Source organism: Podarcis pityusensis (genome assembly GCF_964106645.2).
Source record: "Podarcis pityusensis genome assembly, chromosome: 13".
In the NCBI taxonomy this organism is placed as follows: domain Eukaryota; kingdom Metazoa; phylum Chordata; class Lepidosauria; order Squamata; family Lacertidae; genus Podarcis; species Podarcis pityusensis.
The window spans coordinates 35,813,694-35,840,483 of NC_138038.1; the positions used below are offsets into that span (position 1 = coordinate 35,813,694).

General features: G+C 46.2%; 1 protein-coding gene across 10 annotated transcripts; it reads right to left on the bottom strand.

Annotated features, from left to right (window-relative positions):
- DNAAF3 (dynein axonemal assembly factor 3) lies at positions 1 to 25,704 on the bottom strand. Of its 10 annotated transcripts, XM_080976204.1 has the most exons (15): positions 25,401 to 25,704; positions 21,774 to 21,857; positions 20,321 to 20,463; positions 16,673 to 16,766; positions 16,366 to 16,523; positions 16,027 to 16,203; positions 15,769 to 15,891; positions 13,515 to 13,637; positions 12,386 to 12,539; positions 10,936 to 11,050; positions 9,622 to 9,696; positions 5,396 to 9,189; positions 4,653 to 4,722; positions 976 to 1,024; positions 1 to 144 (listed from the first exon to the last, which is right to left on the bottom strand). In XM_080976204.1, the coding sequence occupies exons 1-12, from the start codon at positions 25,687 to 25,689 to the stop codon at positions 8,994 to 8,996; spliced, it is 1,731 nt and encodes a 576-aa protein (XP_080832330.1). In that variant the 5' UTR covers positions 25,690 to 25,704; the 3' UTR covers positions 1 to 144; positions 976 to 1,024; positions 4,653 to 4,722; positions 5,396 to 8,993. The 10 variants fall into 10 exon arrangements, with proteins under 10 accessions (XP_080832330.1, XP_080832328.1, XP_080832337.1 ...); XM_080976202.1 differs by lacking the exon at positions 4,653 to 4,722; XM_080976211.1 differs by lacking the exon at positions 4,653 to 4,722 and having other exon boundaries at positions 20,321 to 20,485; positions 25,401 to 25,537.
- Between the last annotated feature and the right edge of the window lie 1,086 nt (positions 25,705 to 26,790).

Genomic DNA, 26,790 nt, shown 5'->3' on the forward strand with positions numbered 1-26,790 from the left:
TTTCCTTCGGAGAGGAGGGACAGCGGCAGGCGGGGGAGGTGGGTGGGCCAGCTTGGGTGGCGGAGGCTGTGGCTCCTTTTTGGTCTCCACTATTGTTTCTTGTGTTTCCTCCTCCGTGTATTCTTCCTCCTCCTCTTCTTCATACTGCAAGAATAAAGAAACCATTACTTTCATTATGTTCATTGGCATACTGCCTTCAACAAATTCTATAGGAAGCACACGGAAGAGGGCTGGAGGAGGAATGGTACTTAAGAGATGTCTGAGTTTTAGAGAGGGTTTATTGTGGGACTGGGGGGTGCGGAGGGAGGTGGCGTAACTCTGCCACCATTCATTCACATTTTTCGGATTCCGGATTTATTTATTGCATTTATATACTGGGTTTCTGCCAAGGCACACACTCATCCCTGCTTTTAGCATCAGGATTCATTCCTGGAACATATGGAATCATGATAAAGAAGAGCACCACTGAACACGTGCAGAGTGCATATTCTCTAGTGTAATGTGACCACAACATGCTTACACACATTAGCAATTAAGGAGGGAAGTTTTCAGGGCAGCGCAGGTGACTTCCCAGGAATGCCGGAACCGCTGAACATCTCTTTTCAAAAATTAAGTGCTGGTGTAACACAAAGACTTTGCAAACTGCCTAATATTTCATTTTTAAAAGTTTCCTTTATGCATTAATAAAGGATTTTCAAGAAAGCACAAAAATATCATAACTGAAAATAAAGATCAGTGTTTATTTTTCATCAGGTTTGAGAATGTTCCTTTGCTAGTACTTACTGTGATCTCTTCCCTGTGAAAGATAGAAAGGCACAGGTGAGTCAGACTGAATATGAGCCTCTGATTCATATATCCTGCCTTTACCCCCTGGCACGTCTTAAGAGTGCTTTTTAAAGTGCACTTGTCCCTACAGCCCACCAACTTTCATCAACATCCAAAACGCACATACCACCACCCCTCCAGTTAATAAACAAAAATGACTCACTCTTCTGCCATGGTGAGAAATCAAACTTCAAGTATTCTGGGGGAAATCAAAACAAATATATTACTATTCCTTTTATACACACGTGTACCTTCTTTACTATTAATCCGTGGTGCGCAAGCTTATTTCTAACGCTTCCACAAAGGATTGCAAGGGAGAAAAGGATTAGATATTTAACCCCAAGGTACTAGGGTTTAAGACTGCCTCAACGTCATGTCTTTTGACTCAGTCCCAGGTTATTAGGTTCATAATCCCTGCTCTCAGATCTGTAGCTACAAAATGACAATTCAGTGGTATGGGGAAAGTACTTTTCACATGTTCAGAGACTCTCTGCTACTACTTCATGTATTCCTGGCATTCAAAATATTTATCTCTTTAAAAACAGCTGCTTGCTTGGTGGGGCACTTGCCCTGCTCTGGAGGCACTGTATTTTTCGCTCTATAAGACGCACCAGACCATAAGATGCACCTAGTTTTTGGAGGAGGAAAACAAGAAAAAAAATATTCTGAATCTCAGAAGCCAGAACAGCAAGAGGGATCGATCCGCTGCACAGCGAAAGCAGCGATCCCTCTTGCTGTTCTGGCTTCTGGGATAGCTGTGCAGCGTGCATTCGCTCCATAAGATGCACACACATTTCCCCTTACTTTTTGAGAGGGGAAAAGTGAGTCTAATAGAGCAAAGAATACAGTATGTCTTTTTGTACCTGGCTGTGGTTGGTGGATCTCGGGATTCAGTTTAAAAAAAGAAATAGATTTCACAAGCCCAGAATCTGCCCTCCCCTTGTCAGAACCATCTGGTACATAAACAGCTCCACACACAGAAAAAAAGGGGTTTGCCTACAATCAAAGGAACTCTAAATGTACACTTAAAACATCTTAAGCACATGCCTAATAATGTGTGAAGGCAGAAAAAAATGTGTATTGTCTGCAGCTCTGTCATTTCACACCTTTCAAACCTGAATTTGCCTTTTAATCCTGTATGAAATGGCCTGGAGCTGCCCAGGGGACTGAATTACCATGTGCTAAAATGTGCAAAAATGCTGAGGGGAGGGGGCGGGAGGAAATGCAAGGTTTATATGGTGATGATCATCTTTCTCCAAAGCATGGCGTGTCAACAGGCCTTCACTGGGGAGCTCAGAATGTGCTAGAACTTGTTCTTGTTCCTGCCCACTACAGACCCTGCTTTGGCCTTTATATATATATGCGCATATTTCTCTGAATCATGTACGAGATACACTGTTATCACTGGAGCTCTTCAGAGCAGCTAAATTTGTGCTGTCTTATCACTTCTAAAATGGGGCCAGGCCATTCCACAGGGAGGCAATGAGAAAAAGGCTGAGGCAGAGAGAGAGAGAAAGAGAGAGAGAGAGAGAACGAGAACCACAAAACCAAAGCTAAATGGGACGGGGTCAGTTCAGGCACATCTCTGCCCCCCTACATTTTGTGTGTGGCAGAGATGGTATAGGTTTTATTTTCAAAAGCGATCCCCTCAGCCAGTGCAGAAAGTGCAACGTTTCTTAGAAAGGGATGGATTGGGGATTAATTCCCCACACTTGCAGAAGGGCTAATATTTGTGCCAGCCTGCCTTAAAAGAAATTATTTCCCTCAGGCTCAGAAATGGGGTGGGGGAAATCTCATAGCCTTGGAGCAAAAAATACAGAGGCAGCCATCTCTCTGCCTCCCGTACACCCCCAGAGCTGCAAAGGGACGCCTTTATTCTTAGCGCTAGGTGTGAAACCAACCATTCAGCACCCTTTCTAGAGACATCTGCTGCCAGCAACAGCCAGAAATGCAGCAGGAGGGGCTTGCCAGGCCTTCTCCCGCTTTTCTTCAAAGAGATATCTCCTCTGTCTGTCTTTCTTCTCCCTCATGCAAAGAGAACTGCGCTGCCAATGACTCTTTAAGACTGACCTAGGTTTACTTTAAGCCAACCCAACAGGTCCATCTCAGATTTGAGGAGGCCTTATGCATGAGCAGCCTTACCTGACAGCAGTGGAAAGCAGGGGCTCAGGAAGGGGTCAATGGTGGGCTGTGGTGGGGCGCCAAGTTCTTGGCAGCTGCCCAGGGCAAGTGCAAGTAATTTTGCCACCTGAGGCCAAGGACAAGATGGCAACCGCCATGCCATATGCTGAAGATGACTAGAATGGTAGTTAATTCTTATTAGAGGGTGGAAAGGGGGTCCTCATACACAGCTATGCCCTGTAACACCTTGTTACTGCTACCCCCTTGCCCTGTTACCTGAGGAGGCTGTCTCATTCTACCTAATGGCTGGGCCGGCCCTTGCAACATACTGACACGGGATCTGCCACCCAGTATCCTAGGTCAGGAAGGATTGCCTCATCTACACCCTCTTTAAGAGGAGGCATCATTTCCTTCTCATAAGAGAATAGCTCCAGCAGATAAATTGGCAGCTTGGTTGTTGTTGTTGTTTTTAAAGAAGAATGCATATAATATAATTTAGGCAATTATATGTTTCTTCAGCTACAGGGTTGGGTAGCTTACTAGTAAGTTAAAACAATACAATAGTCAAATCAATTTAAGACACAGCAAGAACAGTGGCGAACCAGCAATTAGAAGAGAAACTTTAGGAACGACGACAGGATTGGAAGTTCAGGGCAATTAAGAACCAGGGATAGGTGCCTTCTACTGTTTACACCTATTAAGAACCCATTTTATGGTCTTCCATTTTCGATTGTCAGCTGCTTGGAGAGTTCCCCATGAAGGCAGAAATGGTGGCTGGTGCTCACTGGGGGTGGCAGGGTGGAAAGCAGGGATCCCAACTGGGGATGGAGCCCGATGCGACGAAAGACAGGACCAACTACTACTAGTCTTGCCCCTATCTTCCTCCTGACTGCCGAGTTCTATAAGGGGCAAAACTGTGACTAAGATGGAGGAAGCTGACAGGCAGTGCCATGCCATGGGATGGTTTTTAATTAGAAAGCATGCAGTTGGGGGCTGAGTGAGGTTGTTGGGCCAGCGCTCCATTCACCCTAATGGACTCACCTGCACTAAAGAGTTTCCATAATAGCATTTGAGAGTAGTAAAGAAATGCATGTTACCTTCTAAAGAGGCCCTTTTCCTGTGAGGCCATTAAGCCCATGCTCTAAAATGATATAACTACTGCACACAAAGAAAAAGAAAAACCCACAAAGCAGCCGAAGAGTATTTTGAGGTTGGGGAGGCAGCAGCGCCCCCATTCATCCTAATGGAGCAGCCTCCACAGGCAGACAGAAAAACCCTGTGTGGGGGGGGGGGATGGAACCAAATAAGAGCTGTTCGACAGTGGAATTTGCTGCCAAGGAGTGTGGTGGAGTCTCCTTCTTTGGAGGTCTTTAAGCAGAGGCTTGACAACCATATGTCAGGAGTGCTCTGATGGTGTTTCCTGCTTGGCAGGGGGTTGGACTCGATGGCCCTTGTGGTCTCTTCCAACTCTATGATTCTATGATTCAAATAACTTGCAGAGCAAGTCCTAAACTGAAGTAAATGTTCATGTGAATATGTTCTGATTAAAAAAGGGGGGGTCCTATTAGATGCACTTCAACTGCTTTAGAACAGTGGGTGATGTTTTTAGAAGAAAGGTTTTAGAATTTTTTGGGGGGGGCTCTCTGTGCTACCCGAATTTGGTCCTTTGGGATGGGATGGGGCCAAATAGATGAAATGTATACTACCTGTGTGCTTGCTTCTGTGTCCTGGGAATACCTACACAACTTGTAGTTTCTGCTGGTCTTGAAAAGTGACCTTGTAAAGAAAATAAAGCCTGATGCGCCTTATAAGCCTGCACAAATTCTATGACTGCGACAATCCCATGGCTGTGGGTTCACATCCTCACTCACTCAGGAAAGATCTCTGGGTGACCTCGGACAAGTCACTCTCTCTCAGTCTAGCCTACCTCACAGGGTTGTTGTACACCACACTGAGCTCCTTGGAGAATATGAATGCAATTCAAGTCTTCTTTGTGACAGTGTCTACCATGTGGAATTGTCTCTGAACTGAGATGAGGCAAGCACTATGGCTGTGGGGTGTGACTGCCTACTGTGATTTTTTTGTTCTTCCTGATTTTGTTCCTTTTTTAACGGATTTGGCATTTTATTTTCAGAAACCGCTTTGGTATTGCTTTTTGTAAATGAAAAGCAGTACAGAAATCTTTTAATAATGCATTAAATAAGTGAGAATAGGATTGCAGCGTTATTGTACCTTATGACAGCTGCACTGACCTTCCCATTGCCAAATAAAGGGGGGAAACGTTTTCTCAGAAAATATTCAGGACGATTCCTTTTATCTTCATGGAGGAAAAGAATATCTCTTTCAGTTTACACAGAACGATACCACCCTCCCTCCGCCCCGCAAACACACACAGGCAAGCATGTTTTTAATTCCTCCCCACCTCCCAAACAGAACTGCCCCCCTTTACCTGATGTCTCTGGGAACCGGACGATGCACAGATGGCGGGGAAACAGGTTTTGAGTTACTGTGCAGTCACCAAAATGGCTGGTGGCCTTTTATAAAGTAGACAGCTCAGCATCAGCGAAGCCTTTTAGGGAAGAAGGGGAACGGAATGCATTCCTCTGATAAGAAGTGGCACCAGACACTCACAGGAGAAGGGGCAGGGAAAGGGATGTCGTCGTCTTTGGCAGACTGAGCCCCCAAGGAAAGGGCTGGCTCAGATTCAATCTTTCCTCCAACCTATAAACTTTGGCTTGGGAAGGTCTGAACATAGGACTTGCAAAGTACCTTGCACGACCATTCACTGCTATGTGGCCCTTAGAACATTGCCCACAACAGAATGTGGCCCTCAGGGTGAAAAAGGTTCCCCACCCCTGCTGTACACTTACAATCATTTGTGTGTGTGTGTGTGTGTGTGTGTGTGTGTGTGTAAGAGAGAGAATGCAATCCAAGCATTAGATATGAACATCACAAAGAGAGCTGTGTTTGTGAACAGGTTGACTGTGAGAATTTATCTACGAGTGTGAATGACTCCTCGTGCCAAGCCTGAACTCTCCGTGAGGAAGTTTGCTAAACAGAGCAGCAATTTTACCTATGCATGAGACAATTCTGGAGTTAAAGGCTGAGCAGAAATGATACATGTTTTGTTAACAGCTGCTGTGCAGCATCTTAACACTGCAAACAGTCTGGAATCTTGCACCTTTCTCCAAAAAGCTCAGGGCAGCATGTAGGAAGAGGTCACCAAGGGTTCTTCGGCGTATGAAGTTGTACCACTTTGAAAGATTGCAAAAGCCAGCACTTGGTTCCTTACAGCTGGCATGATAAAATGGTCCATGACCCCTCTTTTAGCCTAATCTACCACACAGAATTATGGCAAGTATAAATGGTGAGGGCAACACATACAGCCCTGAGCTTCTTGTAGAAAGGTGCAGGATAAAGATATCTCAAAGAAGTCTGTCCATCATGACCCATTTAGAGTGGGCTTCTCTGTTATAGTTCTGTTACTTTTTGTTTAAACCTTAAGATTTATACTGAGTTAGTAAGATTGCAACCCAGCCTGAGAATTTTGGATCAGGAAGGCTAAAGTTGTTATTTAAAAATAATAATAATTCTGAATTGTCCATCCAGTCGGTTCCTAAGGCAACATACAATAGCAGCAATAAAATACAATAAAAGCAAAACATAATACGTCCTAAGACAAAAGAAACAAAAACACACAGAGGTGAAACTATAAAGCAAACCACAGACACGTGTAACTTTTAAAAATACCTGGGCAAGCAAGGAAGACTTGGCTCAGTCCCAAAAAGGCTATAATGTTAATGCTAGTTGAACATCTTCAGGGTGTTCCAAAGTCAGGAGCCCATCCACTGAAAGGCTCCCTCTCTCCAAGCGTAATGCACTTTCACAAGCAATGGCATTTGGAGAAGGGCCTCAGTTGAAGATCTTAATGCGTGGGCTGGAGACACACCTTTCACTATTTATTTAATGAACAGAATGCTAGCATGCCACTTACAGCAGTGTTTTCACAAAACTTTCTGCATCCAGAGAACCTTTGCAATATTGATTTACCTGCCGCAGAACTCTGACATGTTGCAAAGGATTCTGTGAAGTAGTTGTTGCTTTTAACCATTAAAATTAAATCAACCCTTTTGATCAATACAAAACCATTTACCAAAACATAAGCAGGGATTCTAGGGAGTTTTTATAAAGGTATGTAACTTAGCTGTTTACACATCACCCTGTCCAGACCTGATGAAACTTCACTGTCACTCCATGGGAAATAAGAATGCACGCTATAGAAAACACCCAAACCTGCTATGTGGCTATGCATTGTAGGCGAAGATTGGAAGTGGCAGTGGGCAACTTGTCTTCCTGCAAAGCTGATCCATTATCCACCAGATCAGGTCTTCTCACTGGGTAAAAGGTAAAGGTAAAGGACTCCTGGATGGTTAAGTCCAGTCAAATTAAACTATGGGGTACAGCACTCATCTCTGCTTCCAGGCTGAGGAAGCCAGTGTTTGTTTTCCGGGTTATGTGGCCAGCAAGACTAAACCGCTTCTGGCACAATGGGGCACCGTAACGGAAGCCAGAGCGCATGGAAACGTCATCTTTTCACTGAGGAACCCTTAAGAAGCTTCCAGCTTCAAAACCCATCACCATTTACCATACTGGATGGGGTTGATGGGAGCTGAACGACAGTCAGAGGACCACAGGTTCCCACCTAGTATGAAGTGTAGGCAGAAAAAGGAAGCGGAGGCACAACACTGCTCTCTTCTGGGAGCTGACGAGACCGAGATTGAGAGAACGCTATCTCTCTCTCTTGGTTACAACACTCTCTATGCCTATGCATAAGCTTAAGAGTGCACATATAAATTCTGCCTCCGGTGAATAAAAAATAAGTCCCCAAAGTACAACTTTGCCTGCTGCCCTCCATCCTTCACTGTCTGATTGGCTGGGAAGGGTGGAGTTAATTCCACAGCCAAGTCGCAAAGCAAGTCACAATCTACAGATGCGATCCTGCACAGATTAACATGAGCCTAAGTGTCAACCTAGAATTCTCCATGCATTTCCTTTCAAGAAAGGTCCTCCACCAAGGTCATCACGCCTACCTAAGATTTGCCTACAAACCCTGAATGTCAGATTACAAAGTTGTATTTGTTCTTTTTTGCCCTGGCTCCTTTCTTGTTTGCAGAGAAACACCAGCTCTGTCCCCTATGTCCCACCTGCCCACCACCAGTCACTACTTTAAGGATATTTTGTTACCTTGTTTGTGAGTAATTGAATGGGAGAGGACAGAGTTTGCCCCTCCCTCCAGGGGATCTCTGGCACCTTGGACTGGTCCCTATTACAGGATTTTCGGTATCTGGAAGTAGGGTGATCTCTTTAGGACAAATAAAGGTAGCACAAGCAAGCATCTTCAGTTCCCCACTTGAGTCCACAACTAAGCCAGCGACAGTAAAAAAAATAATAAGGTGCCAGCAGAACAAAGAAACAAACAAAAACTGAGGTGCCTGTTCCCCTCAGCCAGGGAGTTTCACAGCCTAGGACTGTTATTTCCTGAAGTTTCATCTTTAAACGCCTCTCCCCAGCCTCACAGACCTCAGCAGCAACAAAATATCAAAATTCTGATAAAGAGGACTTGTGCAAGACAACCCTTTAAAATATTTTTTTTTATTTTTATATCAAAAGTCCCACCAAGACACAGCAATGGGCAGAAATGAACTTTTCTGGTATTGGGGAGTCGCTGGAAAGAAAACAGCTCAGCTAAGGAGCAAACGAAAGCAGAGGTCCCCGAGAGCAACCACTGAAATGCCACTACACACATGACAACTGGCCCAGAAAAAAACCCCAAACACTGATGAGATTCTATATCAGCAGTGACTGTGCATGCATAATGCGTCGTTTGTACTTCTCGGATTTTCCACAGCAAGGTTAAATGTAAAAAAGAAAAGAAAAGTTTGTGTGACTGAGCTGTACCGATTCCACAAGAAACTCTCGTCTGAAACTAAATATTTTTCTTTTAAAAATAATGGTTATAAAGGAAACCAGGGTACAGAGGGGGAACCTCAGGGACCAGGCGCTGTCATCTTGAGCGCAGGGAACTCATTACAGATCTCTCCAGACTCCTGATGCCCAAGCTGGAACAAGGAGAAGGGTCTCTTGTCTGCTGCTTGGACTGGAACAAATCCTGCCTCAGCCACTTGTTTGGCTACTCGAGAGGAGAACACAGAGACCTGCTCCTTGTGGAGGTCAGGCAGGAAGCTGTGAAAAGAACAAGTGGATAGATGAGTAAGGGGTGTGGGGAACCCAGGAGTCCTGGATCCCATTAAACACCCTGGCTAATGAGCTGCTCTGTTTAATTAGGCCCCACAGCCCTCCCAAGGTGGTTCTGGCTCTTGTCTGTACCCAGCCTGCTCCATTCAGAAGGAACCAATTCACCCCACTGGATCGCTCTCGGTAATTTGTTTTAGTACTCCCAAATCTCCCAATTGGCTATCAGCCCCTATTAACACCCCCTGATGTGCACACAAACTGAAATGAATCTGACAATAGTGAAGCTGTGCTGATGTGAACAGCTAGGGGAAGATATAGTACCAGGAAAAACTATGACTTCCAACGTGCTCTAATGAACAAATGTGCACACATCCATAGTGGGCCAGCTTCCCAAGAGAGGGTGAAGAAAATAATACTCACTTTGTCAGCTCAACAATAAGAGTGGCTTTCGGGGCTGCAATCAGATTCACATTTGGTTTTAGGACATGCACCATGCTACAAAAGACAAGCAAGGAGGAAGTGGTGACTGTAGAGATAAGAGGCGGAGGACCCACCATCTTTGCTGACCAATCTAGTGATAGCAAACTGCCCTCTGAACAATTTGGAATTAACTAAGTAATGGTGAGTTTTAATGGCATGTACGTCATTCGACAAAATGTAGGAGAGCTCTTGAGGAATAAGCCCACTTCCCCAAAATACAAGAATTTTTGTGATAAAGAAAGTGACAGGAAAATGCACTGGAGAGAAGGAGAAGGAGGAGGAGGAGGAGGAGGAGGAGGAGGAGGAGGAGGAGAAGGAGGAGGGGAGGAGTTTGGATTTAATATCCCGCTTTATCACTACCCGAAGGAGTCTCAAAGCGGCTAACAATCTCCTTTCCCTTCCTCCCCCACAACAAACACTCTGTGAGGTGAGTGAGGCTGAGAGACTTCAGAGAAGTGTGACTGGCCCAAGGTCACCCAGCAGCTGCATGTGGAGGAGCGGAGACGCGAACCCGGGTCACCAGATTACGAGTCCAACACTCTTAACCACTTCACTACGCTGACTCTCAGTGTGGGATAACACTTGTGTTGATGCAACGTCACCTAACCTCGCCACAAGCAAATCAGCATGAATGCTCCATAAAGAAGAGGTCAATTGGTAGCGCCCTAAAGAGAGCTGGCCTCAATGCAGGAGAAACTCCCCAAACCTGGTTGTGTGGTCTGGTCACTAACTCACAGAAATGAGCGAGTCCCATCAAGGGTAAAGGGCTAATATTAGATACCTTTTGTGCGTGCACCAACAAAGGGTGCGGGCCATAGGTGGCTGGCCTGCTAAATGCTGACCAGGGATGCACAGACCCTCACAAAAATCTTGTTTTGTGTTCTAAACTGGGAAGTACCTTTGGGGGAAATGGCACTCCATTTGCTACACAACAGCCAAGCACTATATTAGATTGCATCCAATGCTAGCTCTGCTCAACGTACCTCCACTGAAATTAAAGGTCACGACTAGCTTAGGTCCGTTCATTTCATGAGCTGGGCAGGCTTGTATTCAAAGTGAGGGAATTATAAGCTTTGATGATGTCCCAAGTCTAGATAGGCCAACCTCCTTGCAACTAGATAAACCATGTCCTGCCTCCCAACCCTATTAGCTGCTTCCTACTTCTTGGCAGCAAACCCAAGAGTCCAGACTTCTGCAATATTTTCTTCCCCATGCCTCCAAACCAGCAGTCCCGTGCCCCCAGCCCATTCCTACCTGCAAGAGACGAATATGAGATTGAAGAGCTGTTGGTATTTGCCTTTGTGGTGGAGCTCAGGGAGGCAGTTGAGAGGCAAGAAGCAGACTCTGGCATCTTCTACGGAAGAAGGGCCTGCAACATAGGAAACGCACCGCACAGCGAAGAGAGAAAAAGCCGGGCTGAGAAACAACAAGGCCAATGCAACAGAAGGCAGGGAAAGGAGCAGATATATATTTTGCGGACAGGGAATGTGGCTAGAAACATAATTTTTTTCTGCAACTCAGCAGAGTATAGAAATAGAGACAAGCGGTCCAGGATATTGGAGGGTAATAGTCTCAAAATGCATTTATTATTTTGATCTATCTAGAATATCTACACACACACACCATCTTCCATTTTAAAAAAATCAGTGATGTAGAGATATGTAGGCACAAGCACATATGAACTTGCTTTATATGGTCAGGCCACTGGTCCATCTAACTCAGCACTGCCTATTCTGATGGACAGTGGCTCTCCAAAGACTCAGAGAAGTCTTCTTAGCTCAGCTATCTGATAGCCTTTCCACCACAGATGCCTGGGACTGAATCTGGGAGTTTCTATATGCAAAACATACATTCGACCGCCTCCTTAGAAAACAAGAAGGGTTGTGAAACTGCATACTGTATGTCTACGGTTTAAAGTGCTGCATGAGGAATTGGAAGGGGAACGTTCTAATCCCACTGATGTTGACCCTCTTACTCCCAAGTGGCCGCTCAAACTGCTCTTGCTCCAAAGAACTGGCGTAGATGAGGCCTGCCACTGGAACATCTGGAAAGGATGTCCCTCAACACTTTATGTTATATTAATCTGTTTGCTCACCCGCTCTTCTCCCCTGGGCCTATTAATCTGATGCTGCAAGACTGCGAGGCTTTTAAGGGTCAGTGAATCGTATAAACATTTTGTAACTAGCCCTGAACTCTTGGGAAGGAGGGAAGATCAAAATCGAGTCAAGCCAACAAGCCATCACTCACTGGCGTATTGCGGAACCCTCTGGCCCAAGAGAGTAATGGAAAAGACCCTTCAAAGTCCCTTAAACCAAGAGCACCGCCTGGGCCAGTTTGTATGTCAGATGAAACCATGTTTTGGAGAGACATGCACAGGGCAGGAACAAACCAGCACAAGCCTCAGGCTCACATGCCCCCTCCCCTCTTTTACTTCAGCAGTTTTTAAAGTTTCACTTTCCCCAGAACTCAGCTGGCCAAAGCACCCAGGCAAGGGGTTGTGATTTAGAACTCTGGTTTAATAAGCCAGTTTAAGAAGCCATGATTCTTGCTCCAGACAACATGACAAGCCAGGATTTGGGGTGGGGAGCTTTCTAAATGTCTGCTCCAAACTATCTGTGCAAGTCTGTGGCCCTTTCCTGCTGATGCATGTCTGACTTGACCAAGGTTTATAGCACGATATGCAATCAACCTGCTGACTACTCACCACCGTTAACACCCAGCTTGGAATGGTCGCCAGCCCCCTGTAAGTTGCCACTAATTCCCTCCTCATCAGAGGATGCTGATGGGTCATAGCGGGTGTTATAGCTGAGTTCATACAACAGGGCAGTGACATTGTGCAAGGAGATTTCCTGGGCACTCTGTGGAGAGAAAGAAGAAGACCGGAATCTGTTTTTATTTGAGTCCCTCTTTTCCCATCTTTGAATTCAAGTCCCTTGAACCTCGTTTTATTTTTAGCTTCTCTACATCCTCCTTATGCCATACATGCTCTGCATTTTTTTTTTATAGACATGGGGTTGTCAACCTGGTCCCTACCGCCCACTAGTGGGCGTTCCAGGATTCTAGGTGGGCGGTGGGGGTTCTACGGCACAAGCTGAATCCTCCTTCCATCGAGCACTGGTTGGCGGTAAGGAAATTTTGCCATCAAGAAAGACGCATTAGTGGGCGGTAGGTATAAAAAGGTTGACTACCCCTGGGATAGACAAACAACTTCCCCTCCATGAGCAAGTTCCGGAGAAACATGCTTTGAGCAGTTCCAATTGGCCAGCATTTCTGTCAGTCACAAAGCTACTTCCCCACTTTCTTGGAACAGTTTTCAAAGCTTTTCAACTTGCTGGATTTTCCGCAGAAAGGGAAAATCCATGTTAAACAGCGCACTAAACAAACATCTAAGCAGAACAACATATACAGTGTTTGTATACGAAAAAGGGGTGGATGAACCTCTTAAGGCATGTAAAGGTGAAGGGACCCCTGACCATTAGGTCCAGTTGTGGCCAACTCTGGGGTTGTGGCGCTCATCTCACTTTATTGGCCGAGGGAGCCGGTGTACAGCTTCCGGGTCATGTGGCCAGCATGGCTAAGCCGCTTCTGGCGAACCAGAGCAGCACACGGAAACGCCGTCCCTCTTAAGGCATGAGGAAGAGGCAAAAAGGGCAGTGCTCAATCGGAAGGCTGTAAAGGTATCCAACGAGGAGCGAAGGCTGAAGGAGGCAGCAGAGAAATCCATTTTCACTCCAGCTTTCAGAAAGCTATCATCTTCTTGTTTATCAACCCTCTTCTCCTTGCAAAACCACATCTGCTTTTCTGATGCCCGGCAAAAAGGCAGCCAGACTCACCTTACTGGGGATGCCATTGGTCGTTTTCAGCAGGCTGGGATCTTCTGCCTCAATCCCAAAAATGATGTAGGGGCCTGTGGCTACGTCTCCCCAATATCCCCGTGCTGGTACTCGTTCTCCTTTCTGAGAGGCAAGAAGTCTGGATCAGTATATACGTCATTTTTGCCCACAGCTGGTAGCCCACCAGTTTAAGAGTCCTGCTGGGAAAAAGCAATTACAAAGATTTCCAGGAAGGGGGGCAGGATTTAAAGGGAAGAACTGGCAGGCAGAAGGGCTAGCCCCCCTTTTCCTATCCACTAATTCTCCCTTGGTTAGCTTTCCCAAACATGGAACTGGTGTTTCGCTCATAAGATGAAGTTCTGTTCTCAGCAGCGTGAGACAACTGCAGACAAGAGGTGGAAACTGTTATTGGGATCCCAAGAATCAACACTTTATCAGAGGATGGCTGCGGACTGACAGAATTACGGGTGGATTTTCATCCTGCATGACAGTGCTCACAAACTGGATGGGAGAGGAAAAAGGACACAGAATCCAGGAGGACTAAAAACATGTATTTTGTGATAGTCCTAGAAGGAAAGAGCAGTCTAAAAACTGACTTACTCCCTTAGTAGGACTGCACCTGCTGCAACTAGAACCTGCATCCCAAGACCTACCTGCAACAGCAAATTAAAATAACCAAATCATTTCAAGAAATCCTGAATGGGTAGTTGCAGATTAGACACACACCTCTCTGCTTCTCATGCTATTGCAAAAGGATGACAGAAGCTACAGTGTGGCTCCCCCATGCTGCTGAGGTAACAGGAGGCAGTGCAGTGCAGTGGTTAGCGCATTGGACGGGGTGTACTTGGGTTCAAATCACTGCCTAGCCATCAAACTTGCTTTGTGATTCTGAGACAGTCATTCTCTCTCAGTCTAATCTATCTCACAGGGTTGATGTAACTAAAGGGGAAAGGGGAATCATCCTGTACCGACTTGAGCTCCTTAAAGGAAGAGGGGAATTATTAAAAATGGTAATGAAAGGGGGGCACAGAAGGGGTGGTAACCCTGTCTAAGAATAGGCTTACCGTATTTTCCCCTCTATAACACACACCTGACCATAACACACACATAGTTTTTAGAGGAGGCAAACAAGAAAAAAAAATTCTGAATGAAACAGTCGGTGTATCATTTTTGTGCTTCATGCTGTGGCCACAGACATGTGATTTGATGGTGAGTTTGGAGTAGCCCAATGCAAAAATCCTTAGAATCCATATGGATCTGTGTTTTGTAACCATGTTTTTGCACCATTGCAGCCCCAGGCAACAGTGGGTGCGTGATTTTTTTGGTGCAGGCTGTAGCCATGGACATGCTATGTGATCTGATGGTGAATTTGGGGTGACCCAATGCAAGGATCCTGAGGATCCATGTGGATCCGTGCTTTATAACCACGTTTTAAGTGGGAAGGGAAGGAAAAACACAGAAGGGACAAGGAGCACGAGAGGGGTGTGCAGAGAAGCAGCTGGCTAACAATGCAGGAGAGGGATTTAACAGGAGGGAGGAAAGGAAGGCAAAAGTTCCCCCCACCCACCCAAGCCAGCCCTCTCTCTCTCTCCCTCCCACCTGCATGTTTTCCGGCTGCCTGCGAGTCCCTAGAATGCTGGACGCAGCAGCAGCAGCACCGGAGCACGGAGAGGAGGAGGTGGTGGCTGTCGGTTGCGCTCCTAGCCGACGGAACCTGAGCCGGGTGGGCTGGAGCCTGCACGCAGTGTGACTAGGAAGGAATTAGAAGGAAGGACGTGATCCTTTCCTTTCCCCTCTGCTTGCCAGGAGGGCAGGGGATTTCCCTGCTCTTTGTTGCGTTTGAGCAAACACAGCAACCGAAAACAGAAGAGGGCGGGCAGTAAGACCCTGAGGCAGAATGCAGGAAAGCAGCAGCCTCCTCTCTGCAGCCTTCCCTCCTCCGTGAAGCGCGATCTGATTTTTGCCTGATTTTTGCCCCTGCACTCGGGCCAGTCGGCTCCAGGGACCACACATTCGCTCAATAACACGCACAGACATTTCCCCTTACTTTTTAGGAGAAAAAATGTGCGTGTTATAGTGCGCGTGTTATAGTGCGAAAAATACGGTATATTCTCCTGCCACCCCACAAAAATAGGCCCAAGTGTAGCCAGTGTGCTGGACTCTTAAATCGCATAAGCTTCAGCTAATTTAGTCAGGGATGACAGGATAGTCCTCCAAGTTCCTGGCCTAGTCTCAAGAAAGTGAGGTGGCTCACATGTCTGAGGAGGCGGCCAGATGCCAAGGTCTTGTTGGGGATGTCGTAGGGGGCTTCCCGCATTTCAAAGGCCATGCCCGTGTCCCGCCACCGGTAAAACTCACGGAAGTTGATCACATTGGCCTAGGAGGGGAAAGAAATGCCACAACTGTAGAAAGGCGGTAACTCCCCAGAGCCCATCTCTGTAGCCCAGCAGCCCCAAGCTGAGCCAGAGGGATTTGCATGCCCAACACGACGGCCTTTGTTTCAGTTACGCACCCCATGTTCATGCAGCTTCATATTGAGGTCCCAGTCGCACACCCCGCGGCGAGAGTCATAGCGGGCCCCCAGGTACTGGCGGAGTCGCAGATCCCAGAGCTGCTTGATCTGGAAAGTCTGCGGGTCGTGATTCCGCCAGAACTTGAAGATGGCCTCCAACTGGTCCCTCTCCTTGAACTGTCAAGCAAAGAGGAAAAGGGAGTGAATAACTGGAGCAGTAATTCCAGGATCCTCTGGAATAGCAGCTAACAATAACTGGAGTCCTGCCGAGCCCATCATGACAATGACAGCACATCAATCATGGCTCCATCGCTCCTGCTGAATTAACTTGCATTTTACCTTGAGGGCAGACAAGTCAAGGAGGGGCAGATGAGCTTGCTGGAAATCAGGGTCTGTGACATAGCGGATGAAGAGGTTTGCCTTCTCCTGCAGATAAGCAGCTGTTTGGCCTCGGAGCAGTGTGTTCCCCATCAGCTCCAAGAAGGTCTCACTTTTCTCTTGGTTGGTGGGAGGGAAAAAGAAGACAGGGCTTGTTACCATTCAGAAGGCTTCAGCCTCCCGGAGACCCCAGTAAACAAGGGGCCAGAAGCCCTGGGAACCCAGGGAAGGAATGGAGATGGCGAGGAAGCATTTCATCTGCCTTCACCTTGCAGCCCCATCTTCTCTAGAGGCTCCACAGCCAGACTCAGAAACAGCAGCTGCCGACCCAGGGCTTCCAGATTGTTCTCTAGCACGTAGAACTGAGCAAAGGAGACAAACAATTAGGAGGGCAAGCTTTAGTTTAAACAGCTCTCCTCAAGATCACAGCCATACTAGACATCTAAAAGACATAACATCCCACCAAAGAATCCTGGGAACTGTAGTTGGCCCCTCATGGAGCTACAATTCACATCACCCTTAACAATCTGAAGTTCCATAGATGTTTAAGAAAATGACTCTTAAGATGCTGTCATAAATTATAAGTCAGACTATTGGACCATCTAGCCTAGTATTTTCTGCCTAGCAGCCAATCTCCAGCGTCTCAAGTCAAACTACATCTTTTCTGTCCCTGCCACCTTCTGCCTGCAATGCATGTGCCCTGCTACCCGATTTTGGCAGGGGTGGGACAAGCTAGGACACTTCCTGCAAGAAATCCTAACTATCAGAGCTGCACAGAAGATAAGGAGGTGCCCTGTCTTGAATATGCTTTTCATCATTCAAGTTCTACCGTTTCCTCCATTTTCTTTCAACCCTTAAGGCTTTGTCTAATATTCCAAATGTGAGTGAAAACTTACTGAGTCAGGAAAGCCTATCCACATCAAACCCAACAGTAATAGCAGGGCAATTTATTGGAGCCAACTAGAGCCGCCCAAAATGTCACAATGAAAACGAGGGCGCTTTCAAGTTCAAAATAACTCTCTGTCTGGCTAGCTAACCAAAACACCCTCAAGAAACAAGAAGTTTATTGTCCTGTCCTTCCTAGGCATTAGTGTTTATACAGTATACATGCAATGTGACTCCTGCCAGTCCTCCAGTCTTCTGTTTGGCAGATTGATGATTAGTCTAGAATGGCTGGTTAAGATTTAAATCAATGGGGGCCAACAACCAGAAGGTGGTCTCTTGATAGGTGGGGAATCTCTCTGTGGTTTGTCATGAGATACCTATCAGGGTTGGAGGGTAAGGGCAGGTATGTGTGAGAAATAGAAAATGGCAGCAAGCAGAACAGCAAGAGATAGCTGGGAGCTGACTGAAGAAACTTTGGAGTGCAACTTCATTCTTAGAGGATGTGATGCAGGGAAGCAGATCTGCTCCCCTGCGGGTCACTGATCGTTCTGCCCGCATATTTGTAAATAAAGGAAATTACACAAAGGTATTATAGATCTCCAGCATGCTGTCATCCCAAGAAAATGGCAGCACTGTCCCTGGAAGCATACTGGAATCGTCTAACACGGATAAATAGTCAGGTGTCCTGGTTCCGACTCTCCAGCTCTAACTCAATACAGTGGTACCTCGGGTTAAGTACTTAATTCGTTCCGGAGGTCCGTACTTAACCTGAAGCACCACTTTAGCTAATGGGGCCTCCTGCTGCCGCTGCACCGCCGGAGCACAATTTCTGTTCTTATCCTGAAGCAAAGTTCTTAACCCGAGGTAATATTTCCGGGTTAGCGGAGTCTGTAACCTGAAGCATATGTAACCTGAAGTGTATGTAACCCGAGGTACCACTGTACAGTACGTTATTCTCTCAGTAGATTTTCTCTATCCCAGCAGGCTCAACTTCCTGAATTTCCCACATCCTAGCTTGAAATGAACTGGCTCAACTTGCAAAGATTCTAGGAGTTCTTCCATCTCCCTAGCCTGCACCTCCTGGCTATCCCAAGGAACCCAAGAGTGCCAGAAAAGCTCCTAGAAATTCTGAGCCCCAAACTGAAAATTTGATCCCCCCCTCCACTTTCTTTCCCAGCCCTACTCCCATTCCTTCCTCTCTCCTTGATGACAAAAAAGTCCTCTTGTTATGAAGTGACACTCCAAAATGCTGGCTGTGAGACACATTGCCGCTGATTCATCTCCTCGTGATGAAGGAAGGTTGCAAGGGGAACGTGCTGGTGAATGCTGTCTGGTAGGAGTTGCTACAGGGGAAGGGGCTGAATTGATGCTGCTTCTATGAATTGTCATCTCCTCCCCCCCCCCCACGCTCTTCCTGAACTTCACACCTCCCTCACACGTGTCAGTCCATGGCCTTCATGGGACATCTGAGCTGACCATGCTGAGCTGAGGGGCTCTCGTTGATGGGCAGCTGCCAACGCGTCCCTGCCAGGCTCCTCACATTGACAGGAATGAATTAAAGTTGCCACACGTTTCTGGGAAAGGGGGCAGAGCGCCAGCACCACTTCATCACATGGGCAGCCTGAGTCACCGTTGGAAAGGGAACCCAAGAGTGCCAGCTCCTCCGACCCTGCTCAACAGAGAAACCTCTCCTTCCGCAAAGCGAAAAAAGCAAAAACGATGGGAACGTCTTCCCAGGCCCTTTGCTTCGTTGCAGTGTCTGAGATTGGGCTCTTTAGGGAGGCAGTTGCTGGAAGAGAGACAAGGTCCTTCCCAAGAGAGATGACTCTGCCCTTCCAGGGTCAACATCAAGCATGTAACAACAACAACAACAGCAACAAATAGCCCGCCCACTCTGGGCGGCTCCCAACAGAATATTAAAAGCACAATAAAACATCAAACATGAAAAACCTCCTTAAACAGGGCTGCCTTCAGATGTCTTCTAAAAGTCAGGTAGTTGTTTATTTCCTTGACATCTGATGGGAAAGCCCTCTGCCTGGTTCCCTGTAACCTGACTTCTCACAAGGAGGGAAGAGCCAGAAGGCCCTCGGAGCTGGACCTCAGTGTCTCGGCACTCAGTCCTAGAAGCACTCTGTTTGGCAGTGTAATATTCTGTGGGCGGAGCCAGCAGCAATGGATGAGATGTGCCCCCTCCCCCAAGCTGAATCCAACCCTGGTGGTCCTGTCAGTTTTAAAATCCATTTACCCTCCCCAAAAGGTACATTTATTTATTACCCTTGATAAGTTGCCTTTCCTCCATCACAGAAACCAAGGCACAATACGCACAGGCTTCCCTGTTAGTCTCCCTGCACAGACACTAACCAGAACCTAGGCCTGCATAGCTTCAGCAAGGTTGCTGCTGTATCCTTTTGTATTGCATCTCTTAGTTTGGAAGTTATATTATTATAAAAATCTAAATCACCTTGAGAAATTTGGCAGATAGGTGGTACAGTGGTACCTTGGTTTACAAACTTAATCCGTTCCGGAAGTCTGTTCTTAAACCGAAGCATTCTTAAACCAAGGCGTGCTTTCCCATAGCAGCGGGGGACTCAATTTACAAATGGAAGACACTCAACAGGAAGTGAAACATGCTTCCAGGGCAAAGTTCACAAACCAAAACACCTACTTCCAGGTTTGAGGCGTTCTTAATCCAAGTTGTTCATAAACTAAGCTGTTCTTAAACCAAGGTACCACTGTATATAAATGTAGCAAATAGATACAGACATCGGATTCTGCATTTGTAGCGATGCTGCTCAAGCAGAAAATGCAGACAAGCCTGTTTTCCCACCCGACTTACAGCCTTTGGAATCTGCCCCATTCTGCTGTCCTGTTATTAAACAAGCATAGATAATGAGAATTTAATTTTAAGGTTTTAAGTAAGATCTATCTAGGCAAGAGACACGCAAAGCTTGGCTAAGCACAGGGAAGGGCTGTCCAGTTAACAGCAGCTCAAGACAATGTGGAAATCTGTGGCAGGAGGCAAGTTACACACATTGATTTTCCGCCGTGGCCACCGGTGCGCCTGACTCATTGTCTTGAGGATATGACGGCCGTCTACTGATCCTACCAGCAGGATGTTCAGTTCGGGAATACCATCCTGGGACAGCTGCAGATGTTCCATAGAGGCCTCCAGACCTGTCGGGAAAGTGAAATGGCTCTACATGTTGCACAGCCATGGTAAATCCTATTTTCCTACGAGAAATGTTTTGTTTAAAAAGTGCAAAACAAAAGTACAGAATTTATTAGTGTTCACTAGAACCTGGCACTGAAGTCTTGTTTTTACAAACTTTGGAATTTGCGGCAAGGAACATAGAGATGGCTGATGGGAACAGCTAGAAAGCTCCGCAGCTCAATAGGAGAGCTATTTCTGTGGGTTGACATCTTTACAATCAGCTAATGCAGAGTCAGTTTATATATACATTTATTTCTACCCAATTCTATGAAGGGCTTTCAGACGTCGGACCATATCCTAGTATATTGTTCATATGCGCAAAATTTAATTGAAAGTGACTGTGGGAACCAATCCTGTCGGGAAATCAGGGTATGAATATAATGATGGGCTTTTTGGTTGTTAGGCAAGCTCTGCTCCCCCCCACCCCCAGCCTTCATTGCCCCTTTGATAAGTGACATGGTTCTGAATGCTTCAGGGACGCTGTTTGTTTTTCCATTTTTAAAGGACTTCCTAGACTAAACCTCTGCTGATAAGAAACAAAGCTCTGTGGGTTCATGACTGGTGCAAGGGCCAACTAACCAGAGCTGTGCAAACTCAGCTTCAGCTGCAAAAAAGAAAAATGGCACTTCCCTGAACTTGATCCAGTGAACAAGATGATACATGTGCCTGAAATGTGGCAATTGCACTTCTCAGAGCAGGCTCATCACTAGAAGCTATGAGGAGAGACCCTAGAAAAGTCACAGAAAGTCCAGCTAGAGTATTTTTGTCTGCCTGAACGTTTTCAAATGTAGCTTTACATCCAGAAATCGAGAAACTCAGCTTTTAAAAAAGTTCAGATAGAAGCTACCATTCTCAGGAGCTCAGATCGTGCACCAAATTACAACAGAATCACAGAAGGAATACCTTGGATATATTTTAGCACTGGCTGAAAGTTTTCTGTTTAAACCAAATCTTCCCAGCAAGGAAATAATATGCCTTTTGAGTAGCTGCACAGAGGTGCTGTTGAAAGCCCCCAAGCAGCCGGGAAGGTATCACTGGACTAAGAGATGCTTCTACTCTCAGAAGGCACCTGTGTCTCAATATTGAGCCTACAACAAAACAGGGTGCATTTGATCAGCTGAAGCAGTTTCAAACTCCTCAAGCAACCTGTGAAATGAGAAGATCCCATTTCACAATAAAGCAGGCAAACTAAAAATAAAAATGTTGCTTTAAAAACAAAAAAGCAGGCAAGCAAAGTTGCAGGGGTTATATTTGTGGAAGAGGTGGTACCTACATGTGGCCTGTAGGTCAAGTGCTGGAGAAAAGCCCCACCAAGCTGTGGTGCCAAAACCATTGCCGCTTCCTGCTGCTGTCATGGCTGCATAGAAAGCACAAGGAAGACATAGTAAGACACACATACACACACTATTTAAGACCATCAGGATTCAGGGGGATCCCACCAGGCCTCGCTTACTCTCTCTGCTGCTATCTCACTTTCTTTCTCAAATCCTCATACATACTTTGTCCTCCACACCCCTTCTCTTCACATATCACTGCTGCAGTTTAATTTGGAGTGACAAAGATGCCAAAGTGTGGCAGGCTAAGAGGCTAATGGACCAGGAAGTCCCTTGGATGAAATCTTGCCTTTGCCACGGCATCAACAAAATGGCATTAGGCCAGTCCCAACGCCTCCATTAATAATACTGGCCTACTTTAAGATTACGTTATGGATTACAAGAAGTATGTGCAGCACTTTGAACAATCAAGGCACTATATTGTTACCTACAGGGCATAATGCTAATGTCATCAAACATTAAAACAGGCATCTCATACATTCTTCTGTCCCTGCAAAATAGCCTGACCTGCTCAAGGGATGACCTTTGGAATTTTATTTCTGTCTCTTAACACCTTGGGGCCATGAAAAATGTTCGAAAATGAGCGCTAAGCCTACTTTCAAAAGGCTCCGCTCTATTCCTCACCTGCTTGCCCCCCCCACATTTCACAGGATTGAGCCATGTGCTCCCAAATCTAAGCAATTCACTCCAGATGATGCATTACTGGCACAACAAGACATACAAGAGCAGGGGGTACAGACCCATCCCTTAAGGCTACGTGGTGAGGAGCAGGGAAAAGGTAGGAAGGAATCTGCATCAAATGGAGAAGGAACTGCGCCAGGAAGCATCAAGATTAGCAGGAGGGACCGGCCTGTGATGCTGCGGAGCATTATGCCACTCAAGTAGGGCTCAGGATACTCCATGACCTGGAAGAAGGTATCAAACTCCATATGCCAGGTCCAATCCCCATCATGACTTCTGCTAAAGAAGGGATTATCCTTTCACTTTGTAACAAACTCTTTATTTGGTTCAATCCAGCAAATAAGGAAGGAGCTTAGCTAACTGAATAGGCACAATCATGGTCCAAACTGAACTCTGGCTTCCAGCATGGCATCTGGTACGTTTTATGTCCTTCTGATCTTTGCCTTTTTGTGTTTTAACCTTTGATTTTATGTACAAGTTGAGAAGATTTTTCTTGATTTAGTACTTCAGAAATTTATGTATAAATAGAAGTTAAACAAAAAACAAATTGATTCCCACACTCTCAGCTTTTGTGTTTCAAATAATGCAAGCTTCAAGGGCTAAGCTAAGGATGGATTACAATCGCCAAGGATCACAGACTTTGCACATGTCTGGTAAGACTCTTAATTTTTATTTAAACACCACAACTTTCTGTTCTGCATCACAAAAGGTTCTTTAAACTAAGAAGCAGGTACTACTGCAGTGAGACCATAACTGTTCAAAGATGGATGTGGAGAAGAAGCCCACTGGTCACACATGATTGTGCTGTATTGCCTTTAAAAAGTCCTGAAAGGCCCCAAATGGCCAATGAAGGGGCATATTCACAGGTCAACCCTCATTTGCAAAGCTCCTACTGAGTGTTCATGCATATATTCCACAAGCCCCATTCCTGCTCCCACTATATGACTGCACTAATTTGGACTTGAAGCAAGTTCACTTAACTCAGCATGAATGTCAACAGCTCAAATAAGCCAGCCTGCTGTTGGCTTTATTAGGTACAAACAAGGTTTGCCTATAACAACCTAATAAACACAACTAAATTATTTATTCAGCTGAATAAATAACTGAATAACTTTTGCATGGTTTAACCTGTTCAAGACTATCTTTCAGAATTCAGCTCTCTCTTGGCAGAATCTTTATTTGGGATATGTAATTTTTTTTTAAAAAAACCCACAGGAAATGAGCTATTGCAATTAAAAAACCACACATAGATTGATAGATGTTTCTCCAGAGTACAATTCCACACCTGAAAGGTGCCGGGAAGGTAGCTCCGTCCATTCTCCAGCAAATCTATTTTGTAGGTGTGGGAGGACAGAACAAATGTGAGATCTGTAACTGGATCCCTCAAATTTTATTTTTACAGAAAGAAAAGTTGCTGGGAGCGGTGTGGCTCTAATTTTGTTGTTGCACTGGCCTTGTGCAACTTCCCCAGGCTAAATAAATCTATGCCATCTCTGCTCCCACACTGCTCAGTGGTAGGAGCACACAGAAGGCCCCATGTTCAAACTTTAGCCTCTTCAGTTAAAAACCAGAGTCTGGCAGCAGGGGGGCTCGCATACTTCTGCCTTAAACCTTTGGTGGCCTACTGCCCACCTAGGATTAACCATACTGGGCTAGAAGGGCACCTTTGGCTGTCTTCAATCCTATAACCACTTCCCTGGGAGTAATCCCCCTTGCATTAAACAGAGCTTACTCCTTAGTAGACATGTATAGGGATTGTGATGCGAGTAGAATACAGTCTCCTCCGTCCCTATAAGCCACACCAGAGTTGGGGGGGGGGGAATTACAGGAACAATAAAGGAGTCTGGAGTGTGCAGGAGGATGTCATCCCAATGTTCACAGCTGGGGGGGGGGGGGACACCTGCAGCTCTCCTGCTGTTTTGTTGGACCCCCAACTCCCATCAGCCTCAGCCAGCAAGACCAAAAGTCAGAGACGATGGGAGTCCAACAATATTTCAATTTTGGGGCGCACAGGTTTCCCCTTATCCTTTTCCGTATAGGGATGCATCCATTAACTCTTTGGCAGCAATAGTCATCGCGAGCTTAATCTCCAACTTACTTCACACGCATCTTAAAAAGAAGAGACATCACCTTGCCAACAAAGGTCCGTATAGTTAAAGCTATGGTTTTCCCAGTAGTGATGTATGGAAGTGAGAGCTGGACCATAAAGAAGGCTGGTCGCCGAAGAATTGATGCTTTTGAATTATGCTGTTGGAGGAGACTCTTGAGAGTCCCATGGACTGCAAGAAGATCAAACGTATCCATTCTTCAGGAAATCAGCCCTGAGTGCTCACTGGAAGGACAGGTCGTGAAGCTGAGGCTCCAATACTTTGGCCACCTCATGAGAAGGGAAGACTCCCTGGAAAAGACCCTGATGTTGGGAAAGATGGAGGGCAGAAGGAGAAGGGGACGACAGAGGACGAGATGGTTGGACAGTGTTCTCGAAGCTACCAGCATGAGTTTGACCAAACTGCGGGAGGCAGCAGAAGACAGGAGTGCCAGGCGTGCTCTGGTCCATGGGTCACGAAGAGTCGGACACGACTAAACAACAACAACACTTCACACGCAAATCCTCCTCCGCCACCGCTGGGCTTGTAGCTAAACCTCGCTTGGCCCTCGCAACTTCACTTCCCGCAAACGCAACACAAACACACCCAGCGTAGCCCGATTCCCTTCGGTTCCATAAGGATGAATTCAACCCTCTTCCCGCACATTTTTAAACTTCCCTTCCCTAAAACGGAGCCGCCGCCGCCGCCCCGCTTGGTCTCAGCCTTCCTCCCAGCCACCCCGCTCTAGAAATGCCTCCCTCTTTCCTTCGCAGCCCCGGGGAAACTACCCCGCTTTACCTGCCCTCGAGAGGTCCCGCCCCCACTCCTCCTCGCGTTGCCGTGACGGACAAGCCCCCCGTTCAATCGGTCGTGCTGCGGCCCGGCTGGCAGCCAATGAGTGCGCGAGGGAGGGGAGGTGGCGGAGGAGACCCCGGGGCGGCCGGAGACGCTGTCTCCGTGGCAACGGGGCCTGCAGCGACGCGGGCAAAATGCCAAGCCTGCATTTTCCTGGGTTTAAGTGGAAAAACCTGCCCTGGTCTGCTTCTGCGCCTTTAACGTTATTACCCACTTGAAGTTCCTGAGTCATTATGGTTCCTGGCTTAAGTCTTAAGTATAAAACTCCCGGGAATGGGTTGCATATAGCAAAAGCAAATGTCTTGCAAATCAAGCTGCTGATGGCACATTGGCACAGGAGCGTGCTAGGCTGCAAAAGCGACCCTCAGTGCCAAAACAGAGGTGTAAAATATTTATTTTAGAAGACGCTATGCCGTAACAATGCCGTTGGAAACAAATACAGCACACATCGATCCTGAAATGGAACATATGTAGGATATAAACAACAATATATGGATATTGAACCATTGCTGATAATTAAACTATTTCACTGTCCTGATGGCGACAATCTGTATTAGTGGCAATAAATACTTTTTTCAAATTTTATAAGCCTCAGAAGTACAGCAATCCACTGCCTTTCCCCATGAACCTCCCAATCCCTATTCTCCAGCTCTTTGTCTTCCACTGCCATTGCCGGCACCAGTGGCTGTTCTCCATTTTGTCCACTATTGTCTGTTATCACATTCCACTAGAAGCCTCATAAACATTTATTGGGTAACATATCCAGGACTGGCAAATATCCAGAAGTTGGAGCTTCTTTCATCACAGTATCTTCAAGCTAGGAAGAGCTTCACTTGTTGGAAGCATCCGGGCAGGAATTGAGCAAATGTCCAGGAAAATCCTGACGTATGGCAGCCCATGTTGTTTTTGCCGTTTCTCCAAAAAAATAGCTCAAAAACAATTTTGTCCAAAAATCTCAACAACTTTGGCCAAAAAAAAAAAAAAAAAAAAGGCTTGGTGGGAGTCCAACAGTATCCAGAGAGAGCCACTCCACAGCAACGGGTTGGTCTAAACATTATCTTTGTACATTTGGCATTTTACCCATTTTATCCATCTGCCCCCACTCTCCCATCACTTGCCCATCATTTGATCCTCATGCATCCCATTTCCCCTCCTTTCCAATTCTGTTTTGTTCCTCCCTCTAATTGTCTCAAACAAATTAAATCTCCAGGAATGAAAGAGCTTTTTTATCCTTGTATCATAAAGCCCCTTTTTACTCTGGGATTGGGAGGGATTTGCTGAGGCCAAAAGATATTTAATGCAGCAGCCTGGGCGGTACGGGGTCGGCAGGTCT